At 36.2% G+C, this 22,179-nt stretch overlaps 1 protein-coding gene across 4 annotated transcripts in view; it reads right to left on the bottom strand.

Annotated features, from left to right (window-relative positions):
• Positions 1–22,179, bottom strand: part of LOC133518025 (protein furry) — a 206,040-nt gene that overhangs the window by 47,482 nt on the left and 136,379 nt on the right. For all 4 annotated transcript variants that reach the window (XM_061851596.1, XM_061851577.1, XM_061851586.1 and 1 more), the window contains 10 exons: positions 21,093–21,226; positions 20,425–20,526; positions 13,973–14,107; positions 13,699–13,890; positions 13,522–13,613; positions 2,917–3,043; positions 2,581–2,765; positions 1,007–1,123; positions 557–723; positions 334–435 (listed from right to left, as the gene is read on the bottom strand). In XM_061851596.1, the coding sequence (XP_061707580.1) occupies positions 334–435; positions 557–723; positions 1,007–1,123; positions 2,581–2,765; positions 2,917–3,043; positions 13,522–13,613; positions 13,699–13,890; positions 13,973–14,107; positions 20,425–20,526; positions 21,093–21,226 (1,353 nt within the window). The remainder of the gene's footprint in view (positions 1–333; positions 436–556; positions 724–1,006; positions 1,124–2,580; positions 2,766–2,916; positions 3,044–13,521; positions 13,614–13,698; positions 13,891–13,972; positions 14,108–20,424; positions 20,527–21,092; positions 21,227–22,179) is intronic.

Consider the following 22,179-nt stretch of genomic DNA (forward strand, 5'->3'; position numbering starts at 1 on the left):
TGGTAACTACTTGCCGCTTCATAAACATTTCAACGTTTTAAAACAGTTTGTAGTAAACATATCTACTTAATGTGTAGGTCGGTGGAGGTAAAACTGGTTTATTTTCATTTCATTCGTCGATAAAGAAGGAGGTTAAGTCAATACGACCGTGCTATATTCGAATTAAATCACGTCCAAAGTGACAGGTCTTGGATATGTTTGTAGAAAAAACATAAGGATGACTGATTAAAGTAGGGTAGGACAGAGCTTGCATATGTAGGCTTCAAGGTTCAGTCCATTATTTTTTTTTTGGTTATCAAACGTACAAAGCGGTCTTTCAAAGTATCCAAATACCTTCAGGCGTGACTTGTGGGTCCGAGTTAAAGGATAATGGTTGGTGCGGCCGAGGCGAATGTCCGTTGCATTGTAAATAGCTGTCGAATACGGCATCCGGTTCTAAATAACAATAAATATTTTAAATAAAGGTAAAATTAAATAAAAGTGATTATGTGCCAGAGGTAGTTCCTAGCGAACGAAAGCATGATTATCGGGTGTTATGGGAGAGATGAGTGTTTACCTGTGAAGTTGTGAGGCACCAGGGGTAAGGTGGGCGGTATGCCCAGGCCGAGCTGCGCCGAGCGGCTGGCCAGCAAGACCCTCGCCACGGTCAAGTGATCGTGGTGCGCTGCCACCGCCACGAGCAAATTTAGTAGCAATTGCCGACAATGCTGGTGAACAATCCACCTGCAAATATAACGAAAGCCTTTGAAGTTACATCCTATGCTACGATATCAGATGATATAGAAAAGAATGCCTGAAAAAGTTGTGACTCGCCCGTACTCAAAAACAGATCGACGAGTGCAAGATTTGTCTTTGACGTGTATAATTTTCTATGTAGTTGTTTCGTCATTGCAGATTGGATTTTGTATATAGTTAGTGAGAAGTGCGACTGTGTCCACGTTTCCCCTATACCTATCGCACTCGGAAGCCGGTGTTGCTTGAAGGATGCAAGTAATAAGCAGCGTACCTGGTGTGATCCATGCCGAGGAATACGATGTGCAGCATGAGTGGCACGTGGATGGACCAGTCCAGCTCCACGCCGTCCAGAACCACGTCGCACAGCAGCATTACCGCCACGTTACATCTACGCATCAACACCTTTTTAGCTACGTTAAACTTTATTTTCTGCTACGTGTTCGAGTATAAAGACAAGTAAATATCGTCCATCGAAAGATACAGTTTTGTTATGTTTAGGGCTGAGTAAAGTCAGGGGGAGATTATAAAAAAAAATGTTTTTTGTGTTTTTTTTCCCTATAGGTTTCACGTAAATACTTGTAAGAAAGGAAATAATCTCCATAATATAAGCTATTATTTGACACCTCGATGAATAAAATCGGTTAAGTGGTTTTCGAGATACACCGCCCAAAAAAATAGGTCCGGCCGCCATCTTTGTGACCTCATTACTATCCCCTCCACCATTTTTCCGCTTTACTACCCCGCATGTACGGTGATCAGGAGAATAGCCCGAACACATTGATACCGGTTGTGGATAAGGCCGAGCTGAGACAATTAAATCGGGCCTCGGAGCGGCTTGGGGACCGTACTAAAATAGAAGATAATAGTAATGCTCATAATATTATATTTTCCTACTCCTCTACTATTATCTGTCATTTATGCATTCATTAACACGAATATAAGAACATATATAAAAGATTTCAAGAAAAGTCTATATTGTCTATTCCTCATAAAAGCTCTTGTGCTTTTATAAGCTATAATGTTACTGCGATTAATGGCTACCAACCTAACAAAACCAAAACGAATACAGTTTTAAACTAAGTGCATTGCTGCCAACGTACAAAATATTCATTTGGTTGCATAGTAAAAATAATTACTACATAAGTCAGAAACACGCATGTGACACCCGTAATATAGCAACACCCATAGACTACGAAGACCGCTTAGGGTTGCTTGTTAGTCTCCGTAGGCTACGGTGGCCAAAATTGAGAAAAAACTGTCCAAAAAATTAATTTAGCAAGTAGCAAGTACCAGGGCCTCATGAGTTACGAGGAGGTGTCGCTGACCGGCCGGCCGCGGCCCGGGGCGGGCCGGGCGCGTAACAAGGTATGCTCGCGCGTCTTGGCTATATACTTTTGCTGTAATTTGTTTACCTAAATTAAGATTTATTTTTGTTGACTCGTAGGAAAAATATTGTATGCAACGTTGTATAAGTAGGTCAAAAAATTCTCGTGGCGTATTCCTTTACAATGTTCGCCTACGCCTTCGGCTCCGGCTCACATTGTAACTCACGCCACTCGCCTTTTTTGACCCTTCTTATACAACTATTGCATAAAATACTATTAGTTGTCTTCACTTATATCATAATATCATAATTATTTATTTTATTATAATATTATATCATACATAAAAACTAAAAATAATCGAGCCTCTTACCGCATTATAAATGGGGATACGATTTATTTCTCACCAACATCTTTTATCTATCGAAACATTATCCTATGGATGTCTGTCAACATTTTCATAGAAATTCGGTGCCAGCTCTTAACAAACGTATTGTAAGTATAAGAAATAATCGTTCGTTGCCTGTGGAATCCCGAGATAGGCTGGCTGCTGTCTGGCAAGTACTCGGTGAGGCGCGCGAAGAACCCGCCGTATTCCGGCATGGGCAGCGGCCGCGGCTGCGGCACGTCCATGCGCGGCTCCTGCGGCGTGGTCGGCGCGCTGCCGGCCGGCGTGCCGCCCATGCCCAGCTCGGGGCACAGGCCCGTCTGCAACATGTTCCAACTCAGTATTTCATATTAAAAACTACCTACTTCAATTATACGTTTACTAGGTACACATAGTAGGACTGTTCGACATTAATGTAATTTGTCCTTGATAAAATGAAACCCAATTTTGATTAGTTGTGAAGAGTGTTACCGGAGTGGCATCGCCGTCGGAGGGTGTTGGCTCGGCCTCGGCGGGTGGGGTAGCGCACGGCGGCGCCGAAGCGCGTTTCTCCGCCGCACGGCTGTCGCGAGCCACCGCGTCACCAGCTTTGCCGCCACTGCGTGATAAGTTTTCACATACACGTTTAAGATATAAAACAATAAATAAGCTGAAGAATACCAAATATCATAATCATATAGTTTATTAGTAATAAATTAAAATTTACGAAAGTACTATAAAATACAAGTACCTACCTATGTATAAAAAAAAAAAATAAGTGTTACAGTTTACCACAAAATGTGGGCCACGATCGCAGCCGTATATGGCCCTAGTAAAAGTTGTACGCTGCTTTACTACCCTGTACCTATTATAAAAGTCCTCTTTTTTTCTATAGCTTTTAATAAATTCACACAACACCATTACGGTGAACACAACTTATGCGACCACTATTAAAACAAAGTGCTGTCGGTAAAACAGAAAGTCTCATAGAAGTGCTGTTTATGATCAATTCCAGGAAATCTGTCAGCACATAGATGTCACTTTCTATAAAATACTATAGCAAAGAGGATTTACGATTTAATTAACCTATCACCTTATTCCCTATTGACAGTGCGAATTACGTTGTGCAGTTAAATGCGAAAATTGCACGCGATGCAGGAAAAATGAATTTGGTAAATGAAATTACGAGTAATACTTTATACACCTACTTAAAAAAATTGTAATTAGGTTAAGAGCAAATAACTGACACTCTTAATCAATCAATAAGACCCCGTTAATACGGTACCAATGAGTAAAAACCGGCCAAGTGCGTGTTGGACCACACATAATGAAGGGTTGCGTGCCTTCATACAATACAAAGAGCCATACAAACACCTTCGCGACACGTACGACGTTTTATTTAACAAGATGATGAGTTTTATTGAAGATGTGAGTTGTTAGCCGTTCGTCCAATACACTGAAATTCAATACATGATGAAAGACATGAAAATACGAGTGTGAGTTTAAGATACGAAAGTAATGAGTTTCTTAAAAGGACCACACGAGTGTTTGAATGCCTAAATATGAACAGTATGAAATATGTTTGTGTTTTAATGCCTAATTATGTAGAGTTACATACACTATTTTTTCTACACACATATTATAAATTCTCTATGATAATTCACTAACCACGTGTTAGAGCCGCCATTGGGGCATCCTTGCTCTCTGGTGGCACTGGCGGATATGAGGTGGCGTCTCCGAAATATCTTTATCGCTCATTTTACACGAAAGTTTTGCTATAGTAGTTTAAAAATGAACAGATGAATAGATGAAATAAAATATTATCTGTTTTTAAGTGTATGAGCTCCAACTGATATGTTTGAAGTCGGTGCCCAGCCAAATTTTGAAGCATGCCATGATTTTGGTACGGATCGATAAGGATGCGCCTATATAAGTCTGTACGTTGGATTGTCTTACACAACGGTATATAACATACTTTCTACAGGTACCTAAGAACACTCGGTCGAACCTTCTTGGTGCAGTCCGCACCATGTTTGTCGGTAAATTATTATAAATCCAATGATATCAGCCGGAATGTATGAAACAGTCTAGATATTATTCGCGATTTCGGCATTTGTCACATAATAAAAGTTATTTAGTATGACCATAAAGTGATTACGCAGAGTATGGGTGGTATTTAAAATTCCATTCTGTATAATATCAACACATAATTTACGAAATTGTGACGTAAAATGGAATTAATGATATAATATAAACATTTCAGTACTTACGTCACGGGTGCTTAGATTGCCCATGGTACAGTCGAGTTCATAAATATGTACACCTTTCTCCACCTTAATCCATTGCAATAAGGTGAAAATATTTACACATATTTATGAACTCGACTGTACTGTGCTTAGGTACAATATTTTATTGGCCGTACAAGTAACTGGTCACAACCACTATCACTATACCTCATAAAACAAAGTCCCCTGCCGCGTCTCACTATGGGGCGAATCGAAGAAAAAGCAGACAATCGTAAATTTTTGTGAAAAACGTATTAAAATAAAACTATTCGATAGAAAATGACATGGATAACAATAAATATGGTATAAAAATTTTCAAACGAAGGAATATTTGAAGCAGAAAAAAATAAAACGTGATTTTTTTGCATGGGACCCAAATTTAGGTAACCTATTTCAAGGAAACTATGAGAGACCCTGTCTTCCAACCTTCAGGATATTATTTTCCTACTTTTATAGAGTACGAAATGATAAATAGCCTAGTTTTGTAGGCGCCGGTTTTCTTGTTTAGTCCAGTAAAAAGTCATCATAAACGGATATTTTTATTAATGCCTTTTTTGTAAACTTATGACGATTATCGATACCTTTATGCTATATAACAATTAATTACGAATTTGACGTTTTATATATTGGCTCTTTTACAAAAAAAGTAAGTTGTTTTTAGTGAAAACGTGTAAATACTACTACTAGTCTGCAAGTTGCTTATCACCGAAAATAAAATAGCATGCATTAGTAAAATTATTTCACGCATGAACAACATTGTGTGTAGTGTATTTCAATTTGTATTCAATCTACTAATAATGTTATTAACAATGCATCCATGCTCATCGGTAATTGAGAGCATTACCATCTTTTACTACTAGGTACTATTAAATAATGGTTTAGCGTTATCTGACATGTCTAAAATATATTTACAATCTACTAATGATGTCATTAATAATGCATCCAGGCTCATGTTCAAGGTTATCTGCATTCACTTCCACGGGCGATAAGGATTTAATAAAATACTATCTTTTTTAAAATACGTTTTTCGCAATAAAGTACGAATGTACGCTTTTTCTTCGATTCGCCCCATAGTGCGTCTGTATGTTTGTATGTATGTTCGCGATAAACTCAAAAACTATTGAACAGATTTTCATGCGGTTTTCAGCTATCATAGAGTGATTTTGAGGAATGTTTAGGTGTATAAGTTATTTTTATTAAGGCAATGAGAATTTGAAATAGACGTGGATCGTCAAAGAAAACTTTGTAGCCACGGTAAATTTACTGCCATCTTTCGACACATGATTAAAACTTTTAGAATGCCATTTGAATTTGATCCTTATCCTTTCACTGTGGCTTGGCCGTTTCGCTACCGTCACATGGGCGTATGGTGAAAAATGTATACACTATTCACTATTCATTATTTTTTTATCATACAATACTTCTTGTAGTACCTACCCGGCCAAGCTATATATTTTGATTAAGATCTAGAATTTGTGAAGTTAGGGCTTTTAGAGTTAAAAGCTTGGCTCTACAAGAGATCTAATAACTTTATGACAGTGTGAGCCTTATGTTATGGCCTCGTCATGGCAACATTTTACATGAAAATGTTTGTGGTGGAATTTCACATATTTTTGTAAATTGTTTATGACAATCTTCGGGGTGTTTACAATTAAAAATCTTGAAGTATCTGGGGGAATCTTTTATATAAATTCCTTTTTACTGATTCCCCATACAAAATTCAACCCCTTTCCCCCCTAATGCCCTTTTCCTCCCCTTTTTCACCCTAACGGGGTCATTTTGGGGTTGAAATCTATTCTATATCCTATAACAAAATCTATCCACATACCAAATTTCAACTAAATCGGTTCAGCGGTTATTGATTCCCCATACAAAATTCCACCCCCCTTTTCACCCCCTGAGGGGCAAAAATTTTCATGTTTTAGAATTTTTTGTTGTTTGTGTACTAATACTATCCTACGTACAAAATTTCAGCTTCCTAGGACTTCGGGAAGTACCCTAAGGGTTTTGATGATCATTAGTGAGTAAACGAGTCAGTGACGAAATTGTTTTTTTTTTTATATATGACTAAAATCTATAATATAAAATATAGCATGATAACTATGGCATTGAAATTTTTTATGCTTAATAAGTGCACTATTGACATTATATCCCGAGAATTTTGTTTATCTGGTATAATCCAAATCAAAGTTATGAGGGTTCAAAAGACGACGAAGCGCTTCGAGAAAAGGTAGGCAGTGCTTGCGCCTCGCTTTGCTCGTCTTGGCGGGGGCCTCTATCGTGCCCCCAGATTTGAAGCAGAATAAAATTCAACAAATTAAATGTATACATAATTAGCCCAATTATGTAAACATATTTTTAAACAATTACACAAATTCTGCTAGTATAAAATAATTCAGGAAATGCTTTTTTAGTCTTTTCTGTCAGATGTAGGTAGTCGTAAATTGTCATTATATCGATGTAAAGGTAATGGGCTCAGGTGCGCAGTGTTTTCGGCGTGTTTATTAACTTGCCAAGCACGGGGCCAATCACTTACGCGGTGGACACACCCGTTCATATGATTTATCGCTGTCCCCGATGTGACTTATCTCTGATATACAGGCCGATTATTACGTACTTCAGTGTAGTTTTTATAAAAATACAAATAATTCCTTCAGTTTTACTCAACCATAAATTATTAACATTATAAACCCTTATAGTTTCGCCGTGTCCTGTCCGTCCGTCCTCGGCTTTGCTCCGTGATGGTTAGTGCTAGAAAGCTGCAACTTGGCATGGATACAAAAATCATGCATGGGGCTTGTGCACAAATCACGCGAGGTTATTTCGGCTATTTTTGCCCCCCTTGGTGATATTTGGGGAGGTTCTTGGCTCTTAAAAACGAATAAGGGTCTCCAAAAACATTTGAATATAAAGTAAATATTTTCGGATATAGTCGCTCCGAAAGAAAAAAATATCCCCTCCCCTCTAACTTATAAACCATGGGTCCAACAAGTATGAAAATAATCGTAAAACAAAAACTCAGTAAATACTTATAATAAGAATATGATTGGTTTTGCCGTTTTTGAGTTATTGCAAAAAGTCTTCTCTTTTTATTAAGGTCCGACCGAGATCTCGGTCTCCGTTTCGGCCTAACCGAGGTTCTCGGTTAGGCCGAGACTAGGCAATGAGTCATAATTGGTGATTTTGAATTTACCGGGCACGGGCGGGAAGAGTTAAGAGGCTGACAACACCCAATGTCCTTGAAATTGATGTTACTTAAACAGTTTTTTAAGAAAGACTATTTGTTTTACTCAAGTAAGAAAAATATATGTTCATATTAATTAATTAATTATATTTCAAAGACCGTGGTTGTACTCGATACATGATTGAACGAATTCGGCTCGATAGAAAATAATTGCAAAGATTGGTCTTAAAATCACAATTAAACGGTTTTATGTCTTTATTGTTTTGACTTATGGGTCTGCAATTAAAATCACAATTTCAAAACATATATATCTAAACCGCTATTGAGTAAAATATTACACTAATAATCCACTTTTTTTATTTAAACATTTTTCTTATTATTCCCTTGCCCAGGCCCAGTAACATGCGACAGTGCTATCTCATTTACTCCGATACAAATAGACAGTGTGCGCGCTTTAGGTATTGACAGCCTCTTAATAAATGAGTGTAGATTGTTATAGAGTTGTAACTTAAATTAATTTGATGTGAGTGAAGGATGAAGATGACACTGGATATTTTAATGCTTAATATATTTGCGTCTAGGTAGGGAAAAAGCAAAGCAGTAGGTAAGTACAAAACGATACCTGTGGCGGATTACTATTACCAAAGAGAAAATAAGGAGTGGTTCAGTAAAACAGTGGAAGTGAATTATCTAGTATATTTTTTTATTTTTTACTAATAGTAAGATAATAGTAGATAAAATACTATATAATAACAATAAAATCATATTGAGAAATATCATATTGTTTGAGTTTTTTCATTTTTATTGCAATGTACTTCGTAACTTTTTGTACAACACAATTTGACAATCTTCACCTGCCGTTTTCCACAATGCCACACTTGAATTTTAATTTTCACAACTAGAAGTATGCTTTTAGGGATATCATCTTACGAGTAAATTATGCCAATAAACTGGAGTTCATCTTCGGTAGTCAGGAAGTCTCTCCAATCTAACCTCTAACAGAGGTTTTTCTATGGGAGACAAATTTCTGTAAAAATCGCAAAAACACAAAAATTAAAATTCCATGTAATGTAACTACTTCAAAGTGAAGTCAAATCAAAAATTTGCAATATCGAACATAAGACAATTTAATAGTGTATTAAAGAGCTTATCAAATTTAAAGAAATAACTATGTTTATGAGAAACACCTCATAAATTCTCACAGAAGACGCTGTTCAAAAAGTCTTAGGAGAAATGAATAAAAGGCGAACACTTCAATTCGCCCTTTTATTTTAAATACGATTGTATATAGTTGAATAGAATAGTATGTACGGATTACTACAAAAATGCGCTACTTAATAATTATCACTAAATAAAATGAAAAATCCACATAATGTGCTGCTACTTTTTTTCTGAACCACTCCTTAGAGGTGGATTGCCAAATAAAATTTTGTAGTCACAGTAAATTTACTGCCTTCTTTCGATACATGATTAAAACTTTTAGAACGCCATTTGACCATAATTACCTTTGCACCCCACGCTGGGTACCGGATGTTTAATAAGTTTTTGGCAAAAATTTCATTTTTGGTACAAGTTTTTATCGCTGACTTTAATTTTCTTTCCACAGGCAACTAACACTCATCGAGCAAATTCTAAAAACTCCAAACACAATTAGGTTGCGTTGTTTTATCACAGAGTTCCTATGTCCACCTCTTGTCTTCATCATCAGATCAGTTCGATGGTACCATAATATTGCATTGTCACCCGACTTACATATGTATGCAAATTTTCAGCTCAATCGGAAACCGGGAAGTGGATCAAATTTATCTTGCAAGATTTGATTACAAACAGACAACGGTCAGGTGAAACTGGTGAAAGTAAATAAAAGCTTGTAAAAACACACTCTAAAAATTTCACCCGTCCTTCAATTACGATACTGTTTCGTTTCTGAGATACAGCTAGCCCGCTGACAGACAGAACAACCGAGCAGTTTTGGTGATAAGGTTCTTTTCGTCACTTAGGGCACGGAACCTTAAGAAAATAACTTTTTGTTCTGTGGTTGATTGTAAGCGTTACGGGAAATCATCCTGTGCATAACACAGAAAGTCAGTATTCAATCATTTAAGTTTTCGCGTCAAGTTACTTCCCATAACAGTCAGTCCTACATAGTAATATTTTATTAAAATAGTATTGTGTAATATTATTTTTCTCAAACTTGCTATGAAATGATGACATGACTTACGTCAAATTAGGTCCGGAAATACTACATATCAGGTGGCATGAGTGAACATGATATGTAAAGGAATTTCATACAGCCTTACACACCTAGGACTGTAAAGCAACTTTCTTTTGTTTTTTAACGTCAAATTGTGACAGAACGTCTTGGTATCCAACCATCAACTAGCTTCAGTTAGCTTGGTACGGTGATTTGTTGTGCATATTCGTTGCTAAGCAACGGCGGTGACGCATCGCGCTGACGTGCGGACTTACGGGTTGTACACCGCTGGTAGAGTGGCGAGTCGAGTAGGTCGCCACAAAACAAAATTGACTACAATTTTTTGTTTTAATTGCAAGTTTGAGAAAAGCACTATACATATCTCGGCGAGAAACGGGGTTGCCGGCCGCGTATCTCTATCCGGCTTCGCTACGCTCAGCCGTATATATCTACTTGGGCTGCAACCCTACGTTTCCCGGCCTCTATAGTAATGTACTATTGCTCGACGCTACGTTGCTAGTAATGTTTCGAAATACGTTCGAGTCGAAGGGACTGTAATTGAATTTCATAAATAGTCTTGCCCTTATCTTATCGCCACAGTAGTGAAAAATATTACGTCTTTAGGATAGTAAGGCCAATTATTTCCACTTAATAAAAATACCCTCCCACTGTGAAGATAGTAATAGTAGGTACATTACGATACAAGTGCGAAAAATAAAGAAATACGAAACGAGTGGCGAAAAATCAAAACTCGACCAATGGGAGTGTTTTAAATCGACACGAGTTGCGAATTACCTATCCGCACATGTATCGTACAACGTTTTACAGTACATATGGCCCTTTAAATGTTCGACACAGTAACGTAATATGCTAATTTTCGCACTAGTGCGGTAAAGTAGCACCATATGTACTGTAAATATTGTTATTTGTATAAGTCTAAAGTTAAAAGAATTAAAATCGTAAGATCCAAAATAGTACTTTTATAAAAAACATATTTTCAAAGAGTACGTAATTTTTTTTTACTAAGTATGTATTTTCGCCGTGGTGAAGAAATTTAACTAAATGAGACATCTATATTTTGTGAGTTTTACATAATAACCTGATTATTTTACCTTACCTAACGGTTAAACACACATTTATATCATTATTTATTAAATTTAGCCTAATCTAAAATCACTTGTAGGAACTGGGAAATAATTAATTATTAATCAAAAATCTTTCGAGACTGTATGCTTCTTTAAAAACAATGTAATCTCCATAACAGTTTTTTCTAAGATTGAAATAGCAACTGTAATTAAATTACAGTTAGCTGCAAAAGTGAACCAAAAGTAGTACCTTAGTTAATATGCAGATAATAGTCAAGCATAGGGACTCGTAATTGCTTTAAATACAACTTATAGATAATGAAAAGCTTTCAGAATCAGTACATAACAGATCTATCCATTTTTTTAAATGGTTTTATACTTAGGTACGCAAAAGGCTAAACCAGAAAATTTTACTTTTTATAACCCCGATAATAAATACACCGTGTTTTTATTGAGTTCCGTTCATTCCGGGGTAAGTACGTTTAAGGGAACTAAATGGCATGCGTTACTAAAATAAAAAGTTTTTTAAAGTAATTAAATGTTGCATATAGCGTTGTTGTAACACGGGCATTACATTTAAGTCAACCAACCAATAGAAAACTGACATATCAATGTCATTTCGAACATCGACCGTCCGAGATAGTACTTAACTTCAGTTGCAAATGAATAAACTCGTACTAAACACTAATCAATAAGTAAACAGGCCCTAATACCACAATCGGATTAGGACCAACCTCGAAATCTATGGATAAGCTAAGTGAATCTGCCACCAGCGAGTTTTGGCTTGGCTAATTTTTTTTTGATGATGTGGCTTTACATTAGTAGCAAGTATACAAAATATCAACCCCCCAAATGAGATTTTGGTAAAAAAAAAGAAACTTGAACTTTCTTCAATTTTTTTTTTCTAGCTAGCCAATTTTGACGTGAGTCACATAATATATTGTGCATATAGTAAAGGCAATTATACGACATCAATTAAAGGACACATTGTGATACAAAAACATATACATGTAGTTCTAAGGCAAAGTATGTTTATAAATGGAAGGTAAAACTAGGAGTAAACCAAAAGGAACATTGGTATAGATACTTAATTTCCTTTTGAACTTGTGGACCATAGTTGCAGTATTGGACTATAGTTGGGTAGTTTTACAGTACATATATAAGTACTTTTACGTCAGCGGCACTAAGTTAACGTAAGTTTTTCACCAAAGCTAGTCTCTTTAATATTATGATATGATATTTTGCATACTTACTACTAATACAATACTATACAAATCCTCGTTATTGCACAACCTCTGAAAAAATGTATATGGAAATAGTCAGCCTTGGCGCTACAGAGCGATCTCTTCCAGACAACCTTTAGGTAGTGGAGAAATGAAACATAATTTAACTTATTAGGAGGTGCAAAACTAAACTAAATAGCAGTAGAGAAAATACCTTTGAAATTTAAGTCTACAACAGTAAGACAATACAGATACATACATACTACTTACATAATTATATACCTACATATGTATATACAATACTTTATAATTCTTGCCAAAAGTGATAACCAGTAACGCGGACAGAAACACTAAGGAAGGGACAGATAATAGTCTTTAAGATGGGATTTGAAAACAGCAAGGGATTGAGCGCGTCTTAGTTCGACAGGAACAGAGTTCCACAGGCGAACAGCCCGAAAAGTGAATGAGCAATTATAAAATTTTGAGGAGGAAAGAGGGACATAAAGGAGCAAATTTTGTGAGGATCTAGTGGAATTTAAATAACTAAAGCGTACTTTTAGGTAACGGGGAGTGGTGGGATTAAATAGTATACTATAAAGAAGACAAAGAATATGAAAATTACGACGATAACGGATTGAGAAGTGGATACTTGAGTTGCACGTGAAAATGAGAAACGTGGTCAAATTTACACAATCCAAATATAAACCGGATAGAGATTTTGTATTCGCTCAAGCTTATCCAGTTGCTCTTCTGTGAGATCAAGATAGGAGATGTCGGCGTAATCGAGGATCGGAAGAAACAGGGATTGAGCATGTGCAATTTTGGTGGCGATCGGCAAGAAATTACGTAGTCGCCTAAGAGAAGCAATAGCAGCATTGTTTTATATGTTCACAACCAAAATTTTAATTATTAACAAGCAGAAACGTCTGCGAGCGATGCTATTAAGCTTAAACACCACCACTTTTAAATTTATTGTTTAAGTGAAAAGCAGAGTGTATAACTCATGCATAAATGTCAACTTTTGTCCAAAAATTAATCGCTTTATGCCCTTGTTGTACAATCTACTATTTTACTCGTGCAATAACAATGAGTGGAGTAGTTGTGGTAATCAAATAAGTGCCCTTACCTCGCCTTAGCGGGGTCTTCGCCGCTGTGTCTCTTTGTGTGAATCGTTCCCTTTTCTACGGGCGCTAGCTCTCCCGTCCGCCCTGTAGCGTCCTGCAAATAACGTACTGTCACATTGTAACAGATAGCTATGAATAAGCAGAAACAAGGTGCAATATTTCACGAGCACGATAAAAACCTGAGAGCCGGTGCCAGGGCCGTCGCTGTGTCCCGAAGTTGCCTTCCTCATAGAGGTCAGCCTGTAGAAGGGCGGTGTCTCTGTGCGCTCGATCAGGCAGTTCAGCGTCTCCACAGTCTGCAGTTCAGTCATCATCTCGTCCAGGAGTCGTTCGGGCCGCGAGCGCGCGAGATATAGTACCACACGCTTAGCCTGTTAAACAATAACTTGATTCACATAAACAATTTTTAGTGGTATAAAAAATATAATTCATTTACTGTCGAATGTTACTTACATAAGGCAACAATTCGTTGGGTGCCATCCCCGATACTATAATTAGGTATCGTATTATAACTTTGAGATTGTTGGGCCAACAGGCGCATAGCGTTGACCACAGCTCCTCAATTTCTTTCGGATGTTGATCGGAGAACTACGCAAAAAATGTATTATTAATACTTAGGGCCTGTTACACAATGTCCAAGTAAAGTCCTGAATAAGCTACTTATCACTTATCTGACGTATAATGTCATCGTAAGCGTTACACAGTCTTTAAATAAGCTTAACTGGTAGATAAATACCTTTACAACTTAAGGTAGTTTTCTCGGGTAGTTAATTTTGTTTCTCAAACATGCAATGAAATATTGATGTTATGTATGACGTTTCAGGTGCGGCTACGACAAGAGATCGTTAATGGAATTTCATACTAAATCTTGCAGGCCTAGGCCGGCAAAGTCCTCTTTTTTAATTTCCTTTCCACATCAATTTGTGGCACAGGCATCATGACATTCTGCCACTATGCGTATTTAAAAAAAAACGATTTTTATGTACTTAGTGCAGTTTTATTTACATAATTTATCCACATGAACATAACAAATACTACATTATTATATTTTTTTTCTTAACTATATATATAAACTTTGAAATATTAATATTACATCTAAATATTAGGTAGCGGTGAAACTGTCTACTCAAACGTGTTTCTCACCGTATAGAAGAAAAAAACAACGGGTTGCACTCCGGGAGTGCCGGTAGAAGTGAAAACATGAATAAGGGGAATAATTTTGCACGAATTGCTTTAATTATCAGTATAAAAGTACTATCATTTATGTGGTAAAATACAATATTCATTTATTGCGCTATCGTACACAAACATTAACACTTTTGAACTCTTACAATTATTTAACATTAAAAAGTTTATCTCTTAGAAAAATCAACTTCCATCCATAACATAGAATAAAACCGGCCAAGAGCATGTCGGGCCACGCTCAGTGTAGGGTTCCGTAGTTACTCTTCCGTCACTATAAGCTAAACTGGAGCTTAAAGTATAGTAAATTGTTAACCAAGGGATGAAACGGTACCTTTCACCCGAGTTAAACAAATAGGCAAATTTGCATAATCAGTACCTAATTAAAGTAAGTCTTTTTACTATGAAGGGAAAACTTTTTGCGATAACTCAAAAACAGCTAAACTGATCATGTCCGCTATAGTTTTCATTTAATGTCTTTCTTAAGCTCTACTTCCACGATTTTTTACATATTTTTTGGACCTATGGTTCAAAAGTTAGAGGGGGGGGGGGACATTTTTTTTTTCTTTCGGAGCGATTATCTCCGAATATATTCACTTTATCAAGAAATGTTTCTTGAAAACCCTTATTTGTTTTGAACCTACCTACCTTTCCAACGATACCCCACACTCTAGGGTTGAAGCGAAAAAAAAAATTCACCCCCACTTTACGTGTAGGGGAGGTACCCTAAAAAAAAATTAATTTTTAGTTTTTATAGTACGACTTTGTCGGCTTTATTGATTTATATATCCATGCCAAATTTCAGCTTTCTAGCACTAACGACCACGGAGCAAAGCCTCGGACAGACAGACAGACAGACAGACAGACAGACAGACAGACAGACAGACAGACAGACAGACAGACGGACATGGCGAAACTATAAGGGTTCCGTTTTATGCCATTTGGCTACGGAACCCTAAAAAAGACAAGCAAAGAAGCCGGGCAAAAATAAGAGCTTGGTAAAAGGTATCTTATTCACAACATGCTATTACTTTTTGTCTATGACTGAATGACACACCAATTCGCAATTACTTTCGTTTTTTTCAGGCTTGTCACTTAGATTTAAAAAGCATAGATTACTAGTCCGCACGTCCAACATAATGTCGCACTCGTTCGTACGGCCCTCGTAGTACTCAAGGTCGAGTCGGTTTGTGTACACTTCCTGGTTGTAAATTAAAAAATACAGGAAAGATGGCTGTTTGTGCGGTGAATGAGTGTCACAATTCACCACAATAAAAACAAATCTCCACGCGTAAGCATCGAGTTTAATATGATATTTACGTAATTGTGAAGACAAAAATCCAAACCTTCGTCAGCTGCCATTGCTTATAAATGTTGCCAGTTAAATGAATCATTTTTCATCCAAATGAGACATAACGTTTACATTCTAAAATAAGTACGCTTACTTTAAGTTCCTTGTATTATTAAAGAAAATTGTATTTTTAATTATTTTATTTTATAGTATATTTTTTAAATAATATTTGAGTTTAATTTTTAATTTATGTAATGTTCGTTTTAGATTTCGACACTATAGCGCCAATATTGAACAAAGTCGGCTTGTGAGGTACCTCATTGTTTGTAAATAAGTATAAAAATGTATTCAAATATAGTATTTTTTGCATATTTGTAAAATAAAATAAAATAGTAAAAGCTTATTTATTTAAACCCTATTGTCAAAAAACAGGTCTGTCTCTCCCCGCGATTACGTCGCGTCGCTTTTTTATTGAATTTGTATGCCAATAGGCACGACATAGTGATACCAAAATATTTATGTAACATCTTGTAATCTACCTATATTGTACAAAAAAATCTTTGAATTTTACAAGTACATGCGGTCCGCGACCGGTCCAATTTTGGTGTCTAGCAGTGGTTGCCGCGCACCGCTACGGGACGGATAATTATTTTTGATAGATTTTGTATTAGACATAACCTATGTATTTCCTGCAGTAATGCAGTCGACCGCAGCAGTATTGCAATCACACTCAAATTTTGAGGGTTAAATGTAATAATGTAACCCTAAAAAGCTTTTTGGTACAAAATTAAAAATCTACACACTTCCAAATTATTGTCAAACAAGTATAAGAATGTTGTTAAAATACCCCTACTCTGACGGGAATAAATAAATACTGGCAACACATTTTTATATAGTTGTTGCGTTCCTGAGCGTAAGTAAGACACGAGCATCGCACGCACACGTCGATCGTGTTTCGGCTTCACTTTTGGCTGATTAGCCGCATGGCGACTATCGGTCTTTGTGTATTATGTCTGTGGCTTGTCAATTGAGGAAATTGACAAATGGATGTAATATAATCCAGTCAAATTAAATATATAATTGTTATTTCAGAGTAGGTGTCAATACGTAACAACTTGACATAGTCGTATCATATTAGTTGAAATATTTAGCAGAATTTCAGAGGTCATCGTACCGATTTTTAATTATATTGTTAATGTTCCTTAAAGATTGTTGAAAAATGTGCTGAGTTTTCATTTGTAATGATTCGGAGTTCCTTGTGTAATAATGACTTGTGTGATCGAGGGCTGTAAATCACATACGGGAAGAAAATTAACCTTTCATCGGTGAGATTCATTCAATTTTGATGATATTAATTAATAGGACCTAACCTTAAGATAAAAATCAATATTAGTAGTTTATTTAACTATCACCGTATTCAGTTCTGGATAGATTTTTTCATATATTTTCGAAATTTTCTGCGAACTATGATAGGTCATGTTTTTTTGCATAGTGATGTTGTATTTTTATCGACTTCAGAATAATGACCTATCGATATTCATAGCTTTATTTAGTATAATACTATAAAAGACATGAATGATCTTTGGTGAACTTTTCTTAGTTATTTACCCTCTTGGTTCTGTATCTGGCAAAATAAACTCTTTATTTTTTTAGGTTTCAAAAGGATGAGAAATTAAAAAATACCTATCAAAGCATCATCATCTGTAAAAAACGTTGGGTGAATTTCCTAACAAATAATATATTCGTATTTTACTTTAAGGTTAGTACTCTAGTGCCTATGGATGTTTGTGATGCAGAACACATAAAAGTTTCTAGTCATAATATATTTTCGGAGTCATGAAGTAACATAGATGGCCCCCCAAAATTGGTAAATAATATAAAATACTATATCTCGCGCGAGCAATGATGATCCGTATGACAGTTCATTTTTATATGGAACAGCTGCCACATCGCGACTAGACTAGGAGGCCTAATGAAAAATATGAAAATATGATTGTCAAAAAATTTAATAGAAATTATTGAAAAAAATAAATACACAAACGTTTTCTTTTATTTCCCATTTGGTACATAAAATAAGTAGATTTTGAGTGGTGGACTCTAAATGAAATCGATGCTACATGAATTCTCGTATTAGGATCTGTGCGGAAAGAGAAGAGTCGTGGAATATATGGGAACCAAACCACAATACATTACATGACTCTTCTCTTTCCGCACAGACTAACTATTTGAATTTTAGAGAGATGATCAAACTTATATTATAACAATTAGATATATGACGCTGACAGTTTTATGTACAGTCAGCCAAGAAAGTCGTCTTTATTTGCATTGTACATCTAGAGTCTAAAAGTAATAGCGTACTTTGGCAACCAGTAAGCCACTGTAAATATAAGATTGTTATCGTATATGTGGCTTATCTACGATGCAAAATCTGCATTTAGTTACGTGCACATGTCCGAGTGGCGAGCCGTATAGCGAGTGGACTGTTTTTACTTACTAGACACTTGTCTTCTTTCGCTTCAGCGTCCTCTTTGCTTGTGCACTTGTATCGAGCTGAGGGAGGTGTTACTCATATGCGCAAAAGGACGAAAAGAAAAGAGGAAGGTATATGAATTATTCGACAAAATTCGTATTTTCTTTTTACTGACAGAACATAAATGCATAATTTTTCGATATAAATATCGACACAGGTACATCCCTAGTAATTAACTCAACTTGTGACACCCTACAAAAATAAGGAATAACAAACATATAAACATCTCTCTTTGACACATTATCTAATTCGTAAGGAACCTATATAAGGACGGGTATACATGTTTGTGAAGCATTTTTTCTTGACCGCATTGATCCATAATTTCAACGACATCACGTGTCCGTCTTACGAATTTTCAATCTGTCGAATCTGTCGGTCACGTGATCTGTCGCGAGTTTAAAAAAAAATCCCCATCCCAAAAAGTGCACAGCGCCGCTAAAGAAGTTTTCACTTCAAAAAAGGTTTGGCGGAAAATTTTATAATTTTTCGCTGTAATTCTGATTTATCGGATTTAATTTTGTTGTTTGTAATCTTGTTTTGTTATAAATAATTCAATATGAGTTCGGACGAAACTACCGACGAAGAAATGATTATTGATTGCACCCCACCTTTTTTATTAATTTTTTTATTAGGAAAAGGTAAGCATTTGACCACAATCCCACCTGATGGTAAGTGCCGATGCAGTCTAGGATGGAACATGCTCACCTGAAAGATGTCTATTCACTCTCGATTTAAAAAGATCCAAATTATAATACCTTACTTAAGACCCGAATTACCTTAATTAAGAGCCGAAGCAGAATTGGCTATACAGAACTTGCTGCCGGCAAAATCAAAGGCGAAATATATGGTTTGTAAACGAGTGTTTTTGGCATTATTTTAAAGAACTGGCAGAAACTAAAGTCTTTAACATTGTGGGCATTGTACTCCATGCTTAATGTTTTGTTTACTAAGGATCTTATAACCTGAAATGCATTGTTTTAGTATTTTAAACTGTAACTTGACAGTTTAGACTACAACGCTTAAAAGTTTAGTTTATCTACATATCTAGCGACAAGTACCTTTTGCTATTGAGTTATGATTTATTATTGAGATTGAGAAGAGGTTAAAATTTAATTTTGGTTGCAACAAATTGAAATTCTAAAGGTTCGTTCAGAAACGTGCATTCGTACTTTTTTTGAAGTAAAATGATAATAAATATAAATATATGAATTATCTGTTTTCTATTAAAACCAAGTTAAAATATAGCGTAATAGTAATATATACACGTTAGTTTTAGTGTTTGTCTTGTTTACTTATAATTTCTTTAAAAATAAAACTTTGACTTATTTGTCGTTTATTTCATTGCATGTTTGAGAAAAGCACTATACATACCTCGGCGGGAAATATGGGGTTGCCCGCCTCAGACTTATCGGCCTCGCTCGGCCGTCTATGTCTTCGGCCGGCAACCCCTTTCGTCCCGGCCTCTGTAGTAATGGACATTGCAAAATAGGCCCTTAACGCGGGCTCCTCTCAACAGATGAAAACCGCAAAAACAAAAGAGTAAATATAATATATTTTAATAACACTACATATACATGTTATAGGAATGTTAAGTACAAAATAAGCAGTCCTGCGACAGCAGATTTTATACGATCATGCCTCGCATTCAATGAGACTAATTAAACCTTCTTATTAAGTAGGTATTTGTGTATGAACCATAACAAAGGTGAGAATCACGGGACTGTCAACAGCGAGGATTATTAATGGATTTCGCCCGCAGCATTCAAGAGCAGCTCGGGACAACCCTCGTTTACATTGACTTTTGGGGTTCCTTACTTCAATTAAGTAGAAGCTCTTATTAAAATTAAAACGGATTATATACCACAATTATTTAGAAACTGAGCCAACAAATTAATTGCTTACCTTTGCCGTGATATAAAACAGGTTATTGAGAACCATCTCCGTCGCCTCAGCAGAGCCGAGGCCCTCGCGCCGCCCACTCCGCCCAGCTTCTGACGTGTAATACTGAACACAAATTCATTTGTACGAGAATGCAATTTTCAACTTATAAACTCAAAAAAACATATTTGGCACTGATATATTTTTACTTTGTCGTTAACTAGTTGTGTTCTTTGCTTTCGGAGTCTGCATCAGATTTATACCTTAATTATACGGAAAGGCGTATGCGATGACGTTAAGTTCATTAATCATGGAAAATATGAGGCACGGAAAAAGATGACCAGCCAAATGAGACATAGCAAGATGTTGTCTTAAAAAAGAAAATAAGTTGTTTGTTTTAAATGAGTAAGTAAATGGGTAAATGTAATTGAACGGAGAATTTTAAAACTCGAATATCTTAACAAAAATGTTTAAAAAAATTGCTTTTTTGTTTCACATTTTTTAATTTGTTTCATGTTGTTCATCGTCTTTCTTGCACAAAGATTAAATACCTTGTCATGGTTTTGGACCATTTCATATTATTGTAAATGTAGTTGTTCCAATAATGACTAGGTTAATAAAAATAAATGTACACACCCTACATACGAGTAAAAAGGGGTATTGACGAGAGTATGGTATCGTGTTGTAGGTACCTGAATGTAGGATAGTGGGTTAGCCGGCGGCACGTTGGGGTCGACGAGCTCGATGTTGACGAGCCACGGCAAAAGGTACTGCAGCAGCAGCTGCCGCACCTCAGTGCGGGCCGTTTGGAAGCGTTCCGTAATTTCTGCAAAACACACATTATCAAACCTCTCGTTTTTTAACCGGATTATAAAAAGGAGGATTCTCAGTCTGACCCTTACGTATGTATATTTGTCCGCGATTATTTCAAGTTTGGCTGAATCGATTTTGATGTGGTTTTCAGAAAAGTGTTAGTTACATTCTGGAGGTTTTACTATACATAGATGGTTTCTAAATCCAATAGGATCCGGTAGGTGGCACCGCTATCGGTATATTGTTAAATCTGATTTGCTGAAACTGATTTAGATGAAATTTGTGTGTATATTTCAACGGGTTTCTGGATGGTTTGAAAACACCATTGGACGGAGCATTGCTGTCGGCATATTATTCTTTCTGGACACATCTTGAATAATCTAATAGACATTTAATATGTTATTTTTTCTTCGACCTTTATTAATTTTCTTATTAAATCTATGTTGACGCAATTAACCATACTAATATTCTAAGGAGTCCGGTCTACTTATTATCTCTTTATGATTAAAGCGCTGAACCGATTTAGTTGTAATTTGGTATAGAGATAGTTTGACTCGCGGGGAAGGACATAAGAAAGTTTTTATCCAAGAATCCTAAGGGGATTGGACAAGAGAAGATTAGAGACGAGAAGAGGAGTGCAATGAGGGTGGGAGTGTATAACGTGTACAACGAAGTATAGTGAATACTAGCCAAAAATTAAATGTATAACCAACTGGGCAAGTGCGAGTTGGACTCGCGCACGAAGGGTTCCGTACCATTATTTATAAAAACGGCAAAAAAAAATTATGTTTGTTGTATGGGAACCCCCCTTAAATATTTATTTTATTCTGTTTTTAGTAATTGTTGTTATAGCCGCAACAGAAATACATCATCTGTGAAAATTTCAACTGTCTAGCTATCACGGTTTATGAGATACAGTCTGGCGACAGACGGACGGACAGCGAAGTCTCAGTAATAGGGTCCCGT

This window comes from Cydia pomonella, chromosome 1 (genome assembly GCF_033807575.1).
Source record: "Cydia pomonella isolate Wapato2018A chromosome 1, ilCydPomo1, whole genome shotgun sequence".
In the NCBI taxonomy this organism is placed as follows: Eukaryota; Metazoa; Arthropoda; class Insecta; order Lepidoptera; family Tortricidae; genus Cydia; species Cydia pomonella.